Source organism: Sinocyclocheilus rhinocerous, unplaced genomic scaffold (genome assembly GCF_001515625.1).
Source record: "Sinocyclocheilus rhinocerous isolate Xijiao unplaced genomic scaffold, SAMN03320098_v1.1 scaffold2340, whole genome shotgun sequence".
In the NCBI taxonomy this organism is placed as follows: Eukaryota; Metazoa; Chordata; class Actinopteri; order Cypriniformes; family Cyprinidae; genus Sinocyclocheilus; species Sinocyclocheilus rhinocerous.
In genome coordinates, this window is record NW_015646462.1 from 220,849 (window position 1) to 236,290 (window position 15,442).

At 36.8% G+C, this 15,442-nt stretch overlaps 2 protein-coding genes across 5 annotated transcripts in view; one reads left to right on the top strand and one right to left on the bottom strand.

Annotated features, from left to right (window-relative positions):
* Nucleotides 1–4,968, top strand: part of LOC107707860 (cellular retinoic acid-binding protein 1-like) — a 7,431-nt gene extending 2,463 nt beyond the window's left edge. The window contains exons 3-4 of the mRNA XM_016511962.1: nt 1,432–1,545; nt 4,544–4,968. Coding sequence (XP_016367448.1) covers nt 1,432–1,545; nt 4,544–4,594 — 165 coding nt within the window. The 3' untranslated portion in view covers nt 4,595–4,968. The remainder of the gene's footprint in view (nt 1–1,431; nt 1,546–4,543) is intronic.
* A 3,320-nt stretch (nt 4,969–8,288) lies between these two features.
* sin3ab (SIN3 transcription regulator family member Ab) overlaps nt 8,289–15,442 on the bottom strand; it is a 31,329-nt gene continuing 24,175 nt past the window's right edge. For all 4 annotated transcript variants that reach the window (XM_016511970.1, XM_016511969.1, XM_016511971.1 and 1 more), the window contains exons 19-21: nt 11,981–12,075; nt 9,964–10,165; nt 8,289–8,772 (exon numbers count right to left, since the gene is read on the bottom strand). In XM_016511970.1, the coding sequence (XP_016367456.1) occupies nt 8,551–8,772; nt 9,964–10,165; nt 11,981–12,075 (519 nt within the window). In that variant the 3' untranslated portion in view covers nt 8,289–8,550. The remainder of the gene's footprint in view (nt 8,773–9,963; nt 10,166–11,980; nt 12,076–15,442) is intronic.

A 15,442-nucleotide genomic window follows, 5' to 3' on the forward strand; every position in this document is an offset into this window, starting at 1 on the left:
TATATAATTTTTTTTTATTGTAATTTTTTTTTTCTAATGAAAATGACAACATCGTTTTATAAAGTATATGCGTTCATATGTGCTTCATTTTCAATGGAGGAAACATGTGGTGTGATGGGGGGTGAACGCAGCATTAGGCTAGTAGATGCGGGGAACCAATTGCTCCCCCATGATATTTTGTAAACTGTATTTATGACAAAGAACTGCACAGATGCAGATATTATAACAATCTATCGATAAACACACACCTTGTCCTCTGTTTCTTGCTCTGCGCCGCTGCGGTCTGCGGACTGAAGAACGCGCTTAAAAGACGGGGAGGAGCCGATCGAAGTCTGCCGCCGTTTTCATATGAAATTTAAAGGGGACTGAGGCTATATAGTCCCCCTAAAAATGGCCTAGCGACGCCCATGCTTGTAAGGATATTTATTTATTCATTTTATGAATTAAATTACTTACAAAATGTTTTAACATTTTTTTTTATTAAATCATATGATAATAAAAACTAAACACAATACAGCACAATACAAAATGGAAGAATATCACTAAAGCTAAATAGACATTTTGTGACTGATCTCTCTTAATAAAAGCAATACTGCAGGCATAAAAGCAATACTGCAGGCTTATCTAAACTAGCTAGAGTCACCCTTATGTCTTCCACCTTTAATCTCCTGGATTTGAATGGATCTGAGGGGATTCTGGCTCAAACGGCTGCTCTCATCACATTCAGCAATGTGTAAGATAATGTGTGCATACTACAGAAGTGACGAGCACTGATATGACACGATGTGTTTCGTGAGGGCACTGAGTTTTCATTCTGAGCCTGTCAACCCGTCAGAGCCTGCTGAAAGGGCAATGGGCAGGCCGAACTAGAAAGCCTGTTTAACAAGCTAACCTTTATGACTGCTACCTTTTTACAGGCAAATAAAAGTAACCACAAGCCTAGCACAAAATAACATCTGTTTTTGATATCGATGGACACCCAAGCATTTTTCATTTTACTATTTAGTTATTTGGCAACATTAAATAAACATGAAATTAAACCTGTATATTTAGTCATTCAATTATATGTACAAAAGATTTCAGTTAAGCAGAGAAGGTGATGTATACAGTGAAATGTGTGGAGAGGGTATATCGAAAGGGTAAAATATATAGCTGTTACTCATCGGCATGACATAGCAGGTCACCTGTGGTGGTCATCTCTCCTCAGTCCATTACTTATGATTTATTCCCTCAAATTGATGTTCTAAGAGCTTTTAACATTCAGTGGACGTAATGCAAGTGCCAATGGACAGAAGAATTCCTCTGAGAAAAATCTGAATGTTCTTCCCTGGAAAGAACTATTTTTTCAGTGTGCAGTAGATGTAGATATAGATGTTCATCTTCAAAAGGCTGTATTGTGAGATTATAGCCATTAGCCTGTAATGTTCACAGAGCTTGGTCACATGGGAGACAGAGAACAAGATGACCTGCAGGCAAACTCTTGTGGATGGTAACGGCCCTAAGACGTACTGGACACGAGAGCTGAGAGGGAACGAACTCATTCTGGTGCGTAGCTTTTCTATCACTTGATCGTTCCTTTCAGAAATCACTACTAAAATGATTCATTCTGTGTCTGTCAATGTCTATTTAGTGCTGAATGTCTCTAAATGTGACATGTTTCAGTCTGCTTTGTGATTACTAACACCCATGAGAAACTGATTGCTTGGATTGCTTTGCTTGGAATTTTTACAAAAACGCAGCATTGGGTAAACATCTGGCCTGTTCCGTTTTATAGGCCAGATGGACAACAGTAAACTGGCCTTATAACTGAGGAGGTTTTATTACTGGCTTTATTCACTGGCTTTGCTACCCCTGAGGGACATCAAATGTCTTCCTCTATCGGTCAAATATCTGTTGTAAACTTCAAAGCGGATTTGGGAAAGACTTGTGATGGTGAAACACCCATGCAGTGAAACGATTTTCACGATTCTTCACATGGGTCACTGAAAATATGTGCCATAAAAAGCAGTTCATGAGCATTCAGTAAAGGTAACTTGAGCATAACAAGAGAATACAACCTACAGTAGCACCTAACCTTGTGTGACACTAATTTCTGGATCACATGCATCCTGATAAAGTTCATGCTATTTATAAGTAACATGATGTGTAGGCCATACTTAAAAGTTTACAGAGGCTCTATATAACACAAGTTCAAACCAAAGGCCAATTCTGAATTTGCTTACTGCAGTATTCAGAAACCACTTGTGCAAAATTCAGTACACTTCAGTGTCCCAAGACTTTTTTAAAGCATTGGAAGCACAAACACCCTGTTTTTTGCTATGATATAAGTATAAGTGTTATCTTGCATTTAATTGGCCTAGCATGAAAAGTCAGTTTAAAAAAAAATAAAATAGCAAATGCCTTTACTCCCTTAAAATGGGATTTTGGCCTGTCCCACTTAAGATGTCTTAAAGGGGTAGTTCACCCAAAAATGAAAATTCTGTCATTAATTACTCACCCTCATGTCGTTTCAAACCCGTAAGACCTTCGTTCATCTTTAAATTAAAATATTTCTGATGGAATCTGAGAGCTGTCTGACCCTGCATAGACAGCAACGCAACTGAAATGTTCTCAAGTCCAGAAAACGTAGTAAGGTGACTTGGGAACATTTCAGTTGTGTTGCTGTCTATGGAGGTTCAGAAAGCTCTCAGATTCCATCAAAAATATCTAAATTTGTGTTCCGAAGATGAACGGAGGGCTTACAGGTTTGAAACGACATGAGGGTGAGTAATTAATGACTGATTTTCATTTTTGGGTGAACTACCCCTTTAAGATGAGGCAATGTTATTTGTTGTAGTATGTACATCTTTGTACAACAAATAACATCATTATTTTGATATAATCTATTGAACTGATATTTATATCACTGTAGTAAAAAATAATAATAATTAAAAAAAAAAAAGTTTTGATTACCAATTTTGTGTGCAACCCTGTCAGAACATGACTTTCCCACATAACAGAAATGCTATATTCTTGTAAATTTTAACACCTAAGAAATAACATTATTTAGACACTTTATACACATTGACAGGAAATAATTACATAATATTCAGTTTCATTTTTCTTAGTTTTTACATAATTTTAAGTACTGACGGCATCCATCATGATCAAACATTCAACCTTGTTACTCAAGTTTTGACCAAAAAAAAAATAAATGTATCTTACTTTTTTGGGAAATATATCTATCAATAACAACAAACCAACATTTGATTCCAAATTAGCAGTAGCCGCTACCGAGTGACAGCCTGATATCGGCTAAATTTGCAGCTCTTTTACACATTTTTCCATAATTTTATGTTTTTGATTATTTATTTGTTTATTCTTTTATGTTGGGTTATGTTTTATGTTGACATTCATATAACATTTGTTGAAAAAGCTATTTAAGAGGCCATTTCATACCCTATGTACTCTATTCATGGAAAGTTTTGCTAAATAAATGAGCTCAACAGGAAAATATGCTGAACTACTAACACAGCACAACTTGCATTCAGTCGTATTTTTGGTCCACATTAATGAGTTCATGGACCTTGACACAGTTGGTGGCATTACAGCATGAACTGTAGGACAAGACATGTAGAAGTCACATCTGTGTCTGTGTCATGTGATGCATCACAGTGAACTAGTAATGCAGCTGGCTCACATCAAAACTCCTCCAGGCTCATGAGGAGGAAAGACTTCTGATGCATGTCTTTCCATTCAGGACCAGCTGTTTTGTCATGAGCTGAATAATCATGACCAACTGCAGCTCTTTTTTTTTTTTTAAATGCCTCGTTGCATATGAATATAATGGCGACTGCTTTTTGTCCTTTTGTTTATCTAAATTAATGTTTTCTTATGAACCACATGAAACCATTTGTCTTATGCTTTACAGCAGTCTTCATTATAAATGGTTTATGTAAACATTACATCATTTTTACCCTCTTTTTTTATTCTAATGATTAATGTGTATGGCTTTTTGTAAAAATGACCATATTTCCATAAAGCTGGCATCATGGAACAAAGTTACTGTCAGTGACCCAGAAAATACGTTGCAAATGGGTCTAATTGATCATGTTACATGTAGGAATGCTGGTGGTGTGTAAGGGCCTGACACTCCTCTCTCTAATGTGTCCCACGGCACCGGCGCACACAGCAGATGGCCTGCCCTAATACCAATTTTTAAAAGAGTGTGTGAAATGGTCCTGCTCTGGAGTGCAGATGGTCTATGGTGTTGTCAGCTGCTCTAGTTCTGTTTTGATGTGATTTGCAAACTCAGCGTTGAGATGTCAGAGGCACTTCCTCTCAATCTGATCAATACATCAGTCAAAGCACTTCAGTGATAAACATTTCCAAGAAGCTACAAACAAAATGTTTATGTCAGAGCAAAATACTTTCATTTTAGGAGTGTCACATATAATCGATCTGTGACTGCAAATGAATCATAGTGAACAAAATGAACTGTGAATAACATTGAAAGAATGAATGAGTTAATGGCGTTCTCTCTTTATTTATTTCCGTTGCTCAGACCTTTGGGGCCGATGATGTGGTGTGCACACGGATTTATGTACGGGAATGAGCACTGAAGTGAACGAGATGGATACTGGATGGGATATTCCGGCACTTGCAGCTTTGGAGGAATAACATTTTGTTCATTATTAACTTGCACTGTAGTGTGTTAGTTGATACTTCCTTCTGTTCTGACTTCATCACCATTTATGTATATTCAATTTAATCATTAGATACATTTTTATAATGTTTTTATTAATTTTATATGTACAGTGTTAGTCAAAACCTGGCTCAAGATGATTAAGGTGGGCCGGACAGTCGAGGAACTGAGCAGGCCTGGTGTTAGTTATATTCATGGTTATCTCACAAACATTCTTAGAACACTTGTAATGGTTTACTGCAGCCATATCTAATGATCTTAATTAACTTTTTTCAGTCCTTGGCCGTGGATGAAATAATAAAGGCTGTTAATTGTTAATGATATTACTGAACATTATTTGAATCTCTTTAACCAGAATATTTTACTGAAAGACAAATCATAGTGAATTTATAAAAATGACCGTTCATAAGTTTACAAACCCTTAAATCTTAATACTGTGTTTTGTTACCTGGATGATCCAGGACTGTTTTTATATTTTGTGATAGTTGTTCATGAGTCTGTAGTTTGTCCAGAGTAGTTCAAATGCCCACTGTTCTTCAGAGACATCCTCCAGGTCCAACAAATTCTTTGGTTTTCCAGCATCTTCTGCATATTTGGCCCCATTTCAGCAGAGACTGTATGATTTTGAAATCCATCTTTTCACACTGAGGACAACTGAGAGACTCAAACGCAACTATTATAAAAGGTGAAAACATTTACTGATGCTTAAGAAGGCAACACGATGCATTAAAGCAGCACTATGTAACTTGTTCTGTGTTCAAAATTTGCTAAATGTATATAATGAGCGAGTACATCATGAATTCATCTTTCAAACCGCGTTTTTGTCTTATTCTGAATCACTACGGTACACTAATAAGTACTTATATTTGGACTATTGTAGCCTGGTCGGGTCGTCACCGCTGCGGAGTAACACATACCTGCGTGAATCGCCATAGACATAAACTTAAGAGAAGTAGCTCCGGTTATTAATCGCTAGAGCGCCAAAACTTACATAGTGCTGCTTTAAGAGCTGGGGGTGTACATTTTTCTTATTTTGGTTAATGACATTGGTCTTTTTTTTTTTTAAGTACTGCACTTCAGAAGATACATAAAATATTTACATGTTTCCCAGAAGACTGTACTACTGTTCAAATGTTTGTGGGTCACCTGTTTGAAACAGATCTTATATGCTCACCAAGGCTACAATTATATGGTCAAAAGAAAAAAGAAAAAAGTGAAATATTATTACAATTTAAAATAACGGTTTGCTATTTTTATATAATTTAAAAAGTAATGTATTCCTGTAGTGGCAAAACTGAATGTTAAGCAGCCATTACTCCTGTCTTCATTGTCCCATGCAAAAGACATATCTGTCATGGCTAACGACTTGTAGCTAGTAAAAAAAACTCCATCTGTGAGTGAAAGCAGTCATCCATCTCCATTTTATGCTCTGTGAGTTATGGACTTGGAGAGCCTTTTAGTGACCCATTTCTCCAGGGACTGCTTAACTATAATATGGGGCCAAATCCTAATTAAATAATGAGCTATATCGAACCAACACCTTTTTTCTCCCCTCCTGGTAAGTTAAATGTCACTGTAGACTTTTATTACTCTCTTCGGTGTTTAAACCCACTTGTCTTTTTTGGTCAAGAATCTATAAAAGATTATTATTTACAAACATAAAAAAATTCTAACACAAAGTATTAAAACCTTAAAGACTATTAAAAGAGATAATTGCTTTTCCTAATAAAAACGGTAGAGAATTAGTGTGAGAACTCCAGCGCTGCAAATTAATAACTGCATGCCCCAGTGTGATAATGAGAGTTTGGCTAATGTTTTAAGTTAACTCTATAGTCACATTTGAGTGTAAAATATTACACTGTGCCCCGGGAGAATGTCCAAACACTCCCTCTGCTGCCAGTGTGGAAAAACTACACAGTGTGTTTCAGTGCACATTAATTATGCATTCTCAATATTCCCAGTGCATGAAAGTAATTCAGTGTGAAAACAAGCATGCATTATTGATCCTTATTGTTCCAAGTAGCTCGACACACAGCAGGGTAATCTACTACAATTCGGTTTTATTTCAATCTTTAAAACAATAATGAATAATATAAAAGGGCTGTACATGAGAACATAGAAACATGCTGTCATTGCCTTCTTTAAATATGTTTTACATATTTTTCAGCATAAACCAAAGCCTTAAAGCACATACAAATGTGCCCCAAAGTTACATTTCCAGACTTCTCGGTATAATAAGACGGCAAAATGGGACCAAACAGGATCGTTTCTAAGTTCTACTCAGAACACAGGCAGTGATATCACAAATTTGAATACAAGTTCGCATAAGGGCCAAATATAGCGTCATGAAAAACCATCCAATTCAACATCTCAGGTTCTGAACAAACTTGAAGCTGTCGAAACGAACATTTCCATGACTACATAACGAGAGGAGACAGAGTGACCAGACAAAACACTTTAAACAAGTACTCCCTTTGGTAAGAATAGTCATAGTGTTTTCTTAAACATCCCAGCATTAGCCTCCTCCGCTAAGCTGATAAGGAAGCCTAAGAGCTGAACTACGTAACAGTGAAGGTTGTCAGAATATAAACAGTCTGGCATATATACATCCTATTTACATTACAAGAGCTTTTGTGACTGTACTTATTCTGGTGTTCCTGATTGACACATTGTGGCTGGTATCTTCGATGTCTATTAATTAACAGTAATACCTTCATTAATGGTGCTGTAGTTAACCTGTGAAAAGAGACCTTGATTACATTTCATGTATATTGCGAATACACTTGGGAAATACACATCATCAGTCTTGGTTTAGCTGCGTAGCCCCTAACATGGAGGCTTTTTAAAAAACTGATTTGGGATTTTCTGTCATTTCTTTAAACATGTATGTGGTTAAAGTGAACCACAAAAGACATATTGCTAATAAACTAAGGTAACACTTTATTTCGATAGTCCACTTTAGACATTCTATTAACAGTAAGTAACTTTGCAACTACATGTCAACTAGCAGCTAGTAGAGTATTAGTAGACTGTCTGCTTAATATCTTCTAACACTTTCTTTGTCAACATTCTACTAACCCTAAACCTACCCTAACAGTCTACTCTGAGAGTTAGTAGACATGAAGTTGCAAATTAAGGAGAAATAGTTGACATGTAGTTGACATGTAGTTACAAAGTTACTTATAGTTAATAGAATGTCTAAAGTGGACTATCGAAATAAAGTGTAACCTAAACTAATATTCACCTTGAAGAGATGAAAAATAAAAACAATACAAATGGGCATGAACTTGACCTGTATTTGTAAACCATCCTTTTCACAAAAAGCCTCTCAAAAAGACAAAACTGATTCTTATCGTCTTGAAAAATCGAATGACAGTCTGACTAGAGCTGCAGCATTTGCAAGAAGTGTCTTCTTGCCGTCATGATTGAAGGACACTAACCAACTGGGTATAAAGTCAAGGGAGAAAAAAAAACTCCAATCTAAAAATGTTAAAAGGTAGAAATAAAAAAAAAAGAAAGTGAGCAATCTTCAAAGAACTCAATGGCGGTCGGATTTTAATTTCAGTGCTACTTCAGTCATCGTAAAAACATAAAAAAAATCGAATGACAGTCTGACTAGAGCTGCAGCATTTGCAAGAAGTGTCTTCTTGCCGTCATGATTGAAGGACACTAACCAACTGGGTATAAAGTCAAGGGAGAAAAAAAGACTCCAATCTAAAAATGTTAAAAGGTAGAAATAAAAAAAAGAAAGTGAGCAATCTTCAAAGAACTCAATGGCGGTTGGATTTTAATTTCAGTGCTACTTCAGTCATCGTAAAAACATAAAATGGAGGGAAAAGCCCTCCCTTCTCTTGAAAACTTGAGCTTTACAACGTAGTGCTGTAGGTGACTTTGTATTTGTTGATGTTCTGGTAGTGGATGATCTTGGGCTCACAGACGGTTCTGCAAGGCAGTAGCCCCTCCTGGGCCTCTCCCATCAGCCACTTGTAAGTGGTGGCTGCCATGTCGCTGGTCACGTGGTCTTTCCGCCACCCGTCTAGCCACGCTTGAAAGCGCTGATGCAGACGAGTGCTTACTCGCTGGTGAGACTGAAAATAAGCAAGAAATCAATCAATCGTGAAGCCTCTTGATGATCTCAAAACATGTTTTTTTTTTATGTAAACAATCTTAATTAAAATGCTAATAAATGTGAAAATCATGACCTAAAATGAAACCCTGAAAAATGTAAAAACAAACAAACAAACAACAAAAAAGAGAATTTTCCCATCGAAAACTATTGTTGTAAATGAAGAACGTGCAGTATTAGAATCCTGAATATTCTGGATCACAAAATCAAACGAGTATAATTCGGCAAAAATGAAAACTCTTGTCATAATTTCCCCTCATGTTATTCTAAACCTGTATGACTTACTTTCTTCTGTAGAACATAAAAGATATTTAGAAGAATATTGGTAACCAAACATTTCCAGTTCCCATTTTGCATTTTTTTGTCCATACAACATTTAACATTTAATCATTTAGCAAACGCTTTTATACAAAGTGACTTACAAATGAGAACAATAGAAGCAATCATACCAACGAGAGAACAACAACAGTATACAAGTGCCATGACAAGTCTCGGTTAGTCTAGCACAGTACACGTAGCTAGGTTTTTTTTTTTTTTTTTTTTTTTTTTTAAGCTGGGCACAGTCCAGGAAAAGGTCCATGAGAGTGATTTTGTGCCTCTTTGCGATGGCACCACAAGGCGCCGTTCACTTGCAGAACGCAAGCTTCTGGAGGGCGTATAAGTTTGAACTAGCGAGTTTAGGTATATTGGTAGAACAAAGAAAGAAAGTCAATGGGAACCAAAACGGTTTTGTTACCAATATTCTTCAAAATATCTTACTTTCTTCTGGGGACATAAAAGATGTTCTGAAAAATACTGGTAATAAAACAGTTTGAGTTCCCATTTTGTATATTTTGTCCACATAAGGAAAGCCAAGTGGAACCAATAAGGTTTTTATTATCAATATTCTTCAAAATAACTTACTTTCTTCTGTGGAACATACAGGTCATACAAAAATGACTTGAATATGAATAAATGCTGAAAGAATTTTCATATTTGGGTGGATTATCTCCTTTAATATATCAACACTCCCAAGTTTCTGTTCATAAAAATAATCATTTAATTTAAACCATCATAATTATGGAATAGAGGAAATTTCTTCAAATATTGTGTCAAACAATGGGGACCGCTTGAGTCAACAAGTTTGAGAACCATTGATCTATCATCAATATACCTGATGCGCTCTCAGCTGTGCAGTGCGTCGGTACATGTAGTCCTCTGACTTGAAGACATACACCATCTTGTAGGAATTGAGCTTAAACATGCACTCCATTTTTGAGTCCTCGCCGCCCTCCGAGGATTTCTTGGCTGTTTCTTTGGCCTCTCTCATCTGCATCTCCTGACCTCTCTGGCACTTCCGGATTCGCCTTAGGTTCCTTAAAAAGAAAATGGCACATTGTTTAATTTTCGAGAAACTTAAATCTTTCTTAAATTTAGTACAAATGCTATCAAACATGCTAAGGCTCAGCATCTGACAGCCTAGGAGAGGAACATCCTAATCAAAAAGAAAAAGTATGCACCAATGCAACTGTCTACAGTGCACCTGGGTCTCAAACAGATATGATAAATTATCAACAGAAAGGATCATCTCCACTGAAAACTCATATCCATGGCAAAACCATATTGATCAAGTGCCAAATCAAAATGCTGGGTGAAAAAACAAACAAAAACAAGGTAATTTCCCTGCTTCGATTAAAGACTAAAATTAGAAGTGTACTTACCAAAGGTTACAGATGTGAATGGGCATAGAAACCATGACTGTTATTTTGAATTCAGGACTTCACTTAAAGAAACTAGCCAATCATCACAAAAAAAAGGAAACCAGTAGGGAGGAAAAATAAGGTTAAATGGCCAGGATATGGGTTGACATTTTGCATTGCATTACCATGCACTAGAAGTGTTAGTTCCATTCATTTTCCTAGCAAAAACAGTGGTGCAAACATCAGCTACTCAACCTCACAATGCACATAAACAGAAATAAATCAATCCAAAAAAAAAAAAAAATATGTGACTGTCAGTTTGTGGATGAACATGAAGACATCAAGAGCATCTCTCCAGCACTGCACAAAAAAAACATGCATTAAAAAAAACTGAAAGAACAAGCAAATCAATCATCCTCCCATGCTAGAGCTCAAACATCTGTTGGAAAGAAATACACGCACATTTGAGGATAAAATTCAGACCAGAGTTTTATTGACAAGCCCCTCTCTGAAATACAGCTGTCTTAGAGTCAGACCATGGTGAGTTTAAGTTCGAGTCATAGCACCACTTTGTAAACTGACAACCCCAATCGAACTCAGGAGAGAATCAGCAACGGGAGGACACATCATCATCTCTGAGATCTCAGCATACAAGGTCTGCTCACTCAAATCTTACAGACTATAAGAACATTTATACAAAATCATGAAATCAAGTCACATACAGAAATATATCTGTGAATTGAATTACACAAACAGACCACAGCACACTTTATGTGAGAGAAGCAAAGAAAGTTTCTGAAACCCAAAAGTGGGTAACGTTAAAAAGATTATGAAAATCTATTCAAAAGAAAGTACAGATCTGAACAAAGCACTGCTTTTTTCAAGAACGGGCTCATCTTATCTAAATGCACAGTCTTCAGCCTCTTTAGAAAGTTGCCCTTCCAAAGAACATGGTGACTCAACCGAACCCTCTTAAGAGCAGGCATATAAAAACATCTTCCATATTCGCAGATGAAAAACAAATATTAAAATTGAAATGAACTTTCCACCTCATTAAATGTGTTTTAAAGGCTTATCCTCGATTTTGCCCTAAAATAAAAAAAATGGTGCACATAATTTGAGATAACACCTCTGCACACATTCCCCACAAACACACCATACTTACAATTCATAAATAATCGTAAAAGAACCAATATGACTGTACTGTGGCCACATCTGAGCAGAGATAAGCAGCCTAACAATGAGTTTTCATTAAATAAATTCTAAATAAAGTGCGAACGCAAGCAGGCAGACAGCTTGTGTGTTTGGGTAGAAATAAAAACAAAAAAAAACAGGTGATTACAAACAAGCAGCACTTGTACAGCGAGACATTTCCCAAGACTACCGAAAGCATTCCTGGGATGTTCCTGTCTTGAGATGATGCTTCATGGGAAGGAGGCAAGTTTAAAGGACTCATGGCTCTAAAGATGGGTGTACTTGGCTGAGCCTCACCTGGGTAGAAACACAGGCTTCTGGGAGAGGTGCTCTCGCAGCTCTGGAGAGGCCGAGCTGGTGTTCAGATATCGCTCCACGTAGTCGGGCCAGCGCTGAAACACACAGACAGACAGATGTTCAAGGTTACTTTTTCAGAATAAAGAGTTAATGTTAATTGCATTACTGTCTGGAACTACTGAATACAGTTGAATACATGAATATCACCGCCAGGATATGCTCTGCATGGCAGTTTTGTGTTGTTTTACAAGATTCATTTCTATGTACGAATCTCATATATTATGCAAAGGCTCTGTTCATGTGTTTCATTTCTTGAAAAATGGTCTCTGTTTGGAGCACAAGACCAAAACTGACAAAGTCAAATGTAGAATGAGCAGAATAAAGAACAGAATTAAAATCAAAGTACTACAGAAAAAATGTAAACAAATAAATACTTTTAAATTGGAAATGTCTCTATGGAAAAGCAATAATAAATAGAGGAATTCAACATAAAAATTGTATAATAATAATAATAATAATGATAAATGATTATGATTGTGATGTATTAAACAAAATTGTTATAAAAATATAATAATAATAATAGTATTTAAAAATTATAAGTCACAAACTACTACTACTACTACTACTAATAATAATAATAATAGACCAGGGGTGTGTTTCCCGTACAACGACGTAACTGATTAACCACCATAGCATTGCAATGCATTGTTGTGGAAACTAACTAGCCAGTCACGACTGTTTCCCGAACACGGTCGCATCTCCGTCGTTTGAACCACATTAGTTCAACAATTTAGGGCCGTTGTTAATGACGTCACACGCATGTGGAGGAGTAATAACTTCTGCTAATTAATTGATTCGAGATTTCTGAGATGCTGCTGTATTGAACATGGCACCTGATGACTAATTTACTATGTTTTATTGTAGTGATGTACTAATTTTGACATGTAGGCAATTTAGAAAGTATAGTTTTGTTAAATCTTGAGTATTAAAGTCATGTGAGAGATAGATAGATAGGGCAAAATAAAGAGACTGAAAAGAAAAATGGAAGTGAAGGTGCAGTTCAGGAGAGTCTCCTCAACCTAAGGATTTAAACCTTTTTTTACAGTGGGTACGGAAAGTATTCAGACCCCCTTACATTTTTCACTCTTTGTTATATTGCAGCCATTTGCTAAAATCATTTAAGTTCATTTTTTTTCCTCATTAATGTACACACAGCATCCCATATTGACAGAAAAACACAGAATTTTTGACATTTTTGCAGATTTATTAAAAAAGAAAAACTGAAATATCATATGGTCCTAAGTATTCAGACCCTTTGCTCAGTATTTAGTAGAAGCATCCTTTTGATCTAATACAGCCATGAGTCTTTTTGGGAAAGATGCAACAAGTTTTTCACACCTGGATTTGGGGATCCTCTGCCATTCCTCCTTGCAGATCCTCTCCAGTTCTGTCAGGTTGGATGGTAAACGTTGGTGGACAGCCATTTTTAGGTCTCTCCAGAGATGCTCAATTGGGTTTAAGTCGGGGCTCTGGCTGGGCCATTCAAGAACAGTCACAGAGTTGTTGTGAAGCCATTCCTTCGTTATTTTAGCTGTGTGCTTAGGGTCATTGTCTTGTTGGAAGGTAAACCTTTGGCCCAGTCTGAGGTCCTGAGCACTCTGGAGAAGGTTTTCGTCCAGGATATCCCTGTACTTGGCCGCATTCATCTTTCCCTCGATTGCAACCAGTCGTCCTGTCCCTGCAGCTGAAAAACACCCCCACAGCATGATGCTGCCACCACCATGCTTCACTGTTGGGACTGTATTGGACAGGTGATGAGCAGTGCCTGGTTTTCTCCACACATACTGCTTAGAATTAAGGCCAAAAAGTTCTGTCTTGGTCTCATCAGACCAGAGAATCTTATTTCTCACCATCTTGGAGTCCTTCAGGTGTTTTTTAGCAAACTCCATGCGGGTTTTCATGTGTCTTGCACTGAGGAGAGGCTTCCGTCGGGCCACTCTGCCATAAAGCCCCGACTGGTGGAGGGCTGCAGTGATGGTTGACTTTCTACAACTTTCTCCCATCTCCTGACTGCATCTCTGGAGCTCAGCCACAGTGATCTTTGGGTTCTTCTTTATCTCTCTCACCAAGGCTCTTCTCCCCCGATAGCTCAGTTTGGCCGGATGGCCAGCTCTAGGAAGGGTTCTGGTTGTCCCAAACGTCTTCCATTTAAGGATTATGGAGGCCACTGTGCTCTTAGGAACCTTAAGTGCAGCAGAAATTTTTTTGTAACCTTGGCCAGATCTGTGCCTTGCCACAATTCTGTCTCTGAGCTCTTCAGGCAGTTCCTTTGACCTCATGATTCTCATTTGCTCTGACATGCATTGTGAGCTGTAAGGTCTTATATAGATAGGTGTGTGGCTTTCCTAATCAAGTTCAATCAGTATAATCAAACACAGCTGGACTCAAATGGTGTAGAACCATCTCAAGGATGATCAGAAGGAATGGACAGCACCTGAGTTAAATATGTGAGTGTCACAGCAAAGGGTCTGAATACTTTGGACCATGTGATATTTCAGTTTTTCTTTTTTAATAAATCTGCAAAAATGTCAACAATTCTGTGTTTTTCTGTCAATATGGGGTGCTGTGTGTACATTAATGAGGAAAAAAAATTAACTTAAATGATTTTAGCAAATGGCTGCAATATAACAAAGAGTGAAAAATTTAAGGGGGTCTGAATACTTTCCGTACCCACTGTATATAGACATTAATCAATAAGAAATAAATTTAACAGACATTTATAAAATAAATAATATTCATATGTAATTTTACATTTAAAATTAATGAAATATAATTTTTTTCTGACATATGAAATATTTTTCTGTTTTCTTTTTCTTTTTTTGTAATCAATAACCTTGCAATTATCTGAATAATTTGTCAATCCTTCATGTAAACAGCTTTAATTTGTGTGTTTATTTGAGGGTGTCAAATCAGAACATGTTTGTGCTGCTCTAGCAAGTCAAAAATGTAATCAACCAGGGGTGCATTTCCTGAACAACGACGTAACTCGCTGATTAACCACCATAGTACGATGCATTGTTTTGGAAACTAACTAGCTAGTCACAACTGTTTCCCGAACACGGTCGCATCTCCGTCATTTGAACCACATTGGTTCAACAACATAAGTCCATTGTTAATGACGTCACACGCATGTGGTGGAGGAATAACTTATGCTATTTAACTGATTAGAGAGCTCTAAGATGCTGCTGTATTGAACATGGCACCTACTGACTAATTTACTATTTTTTGTTTGTTCACTTTTTGCTTTATTTGATGTTTGATTCATCGCGGGGTTCCTCTTACGTCATACTCCGGGGTTCATTTATGCACATGTGCACTCTTCAAAAAAGGCGCTTATTGAGGACACGTTAAAATTTATCGATTAGTATATATATATATATATATATATATATATATATATAT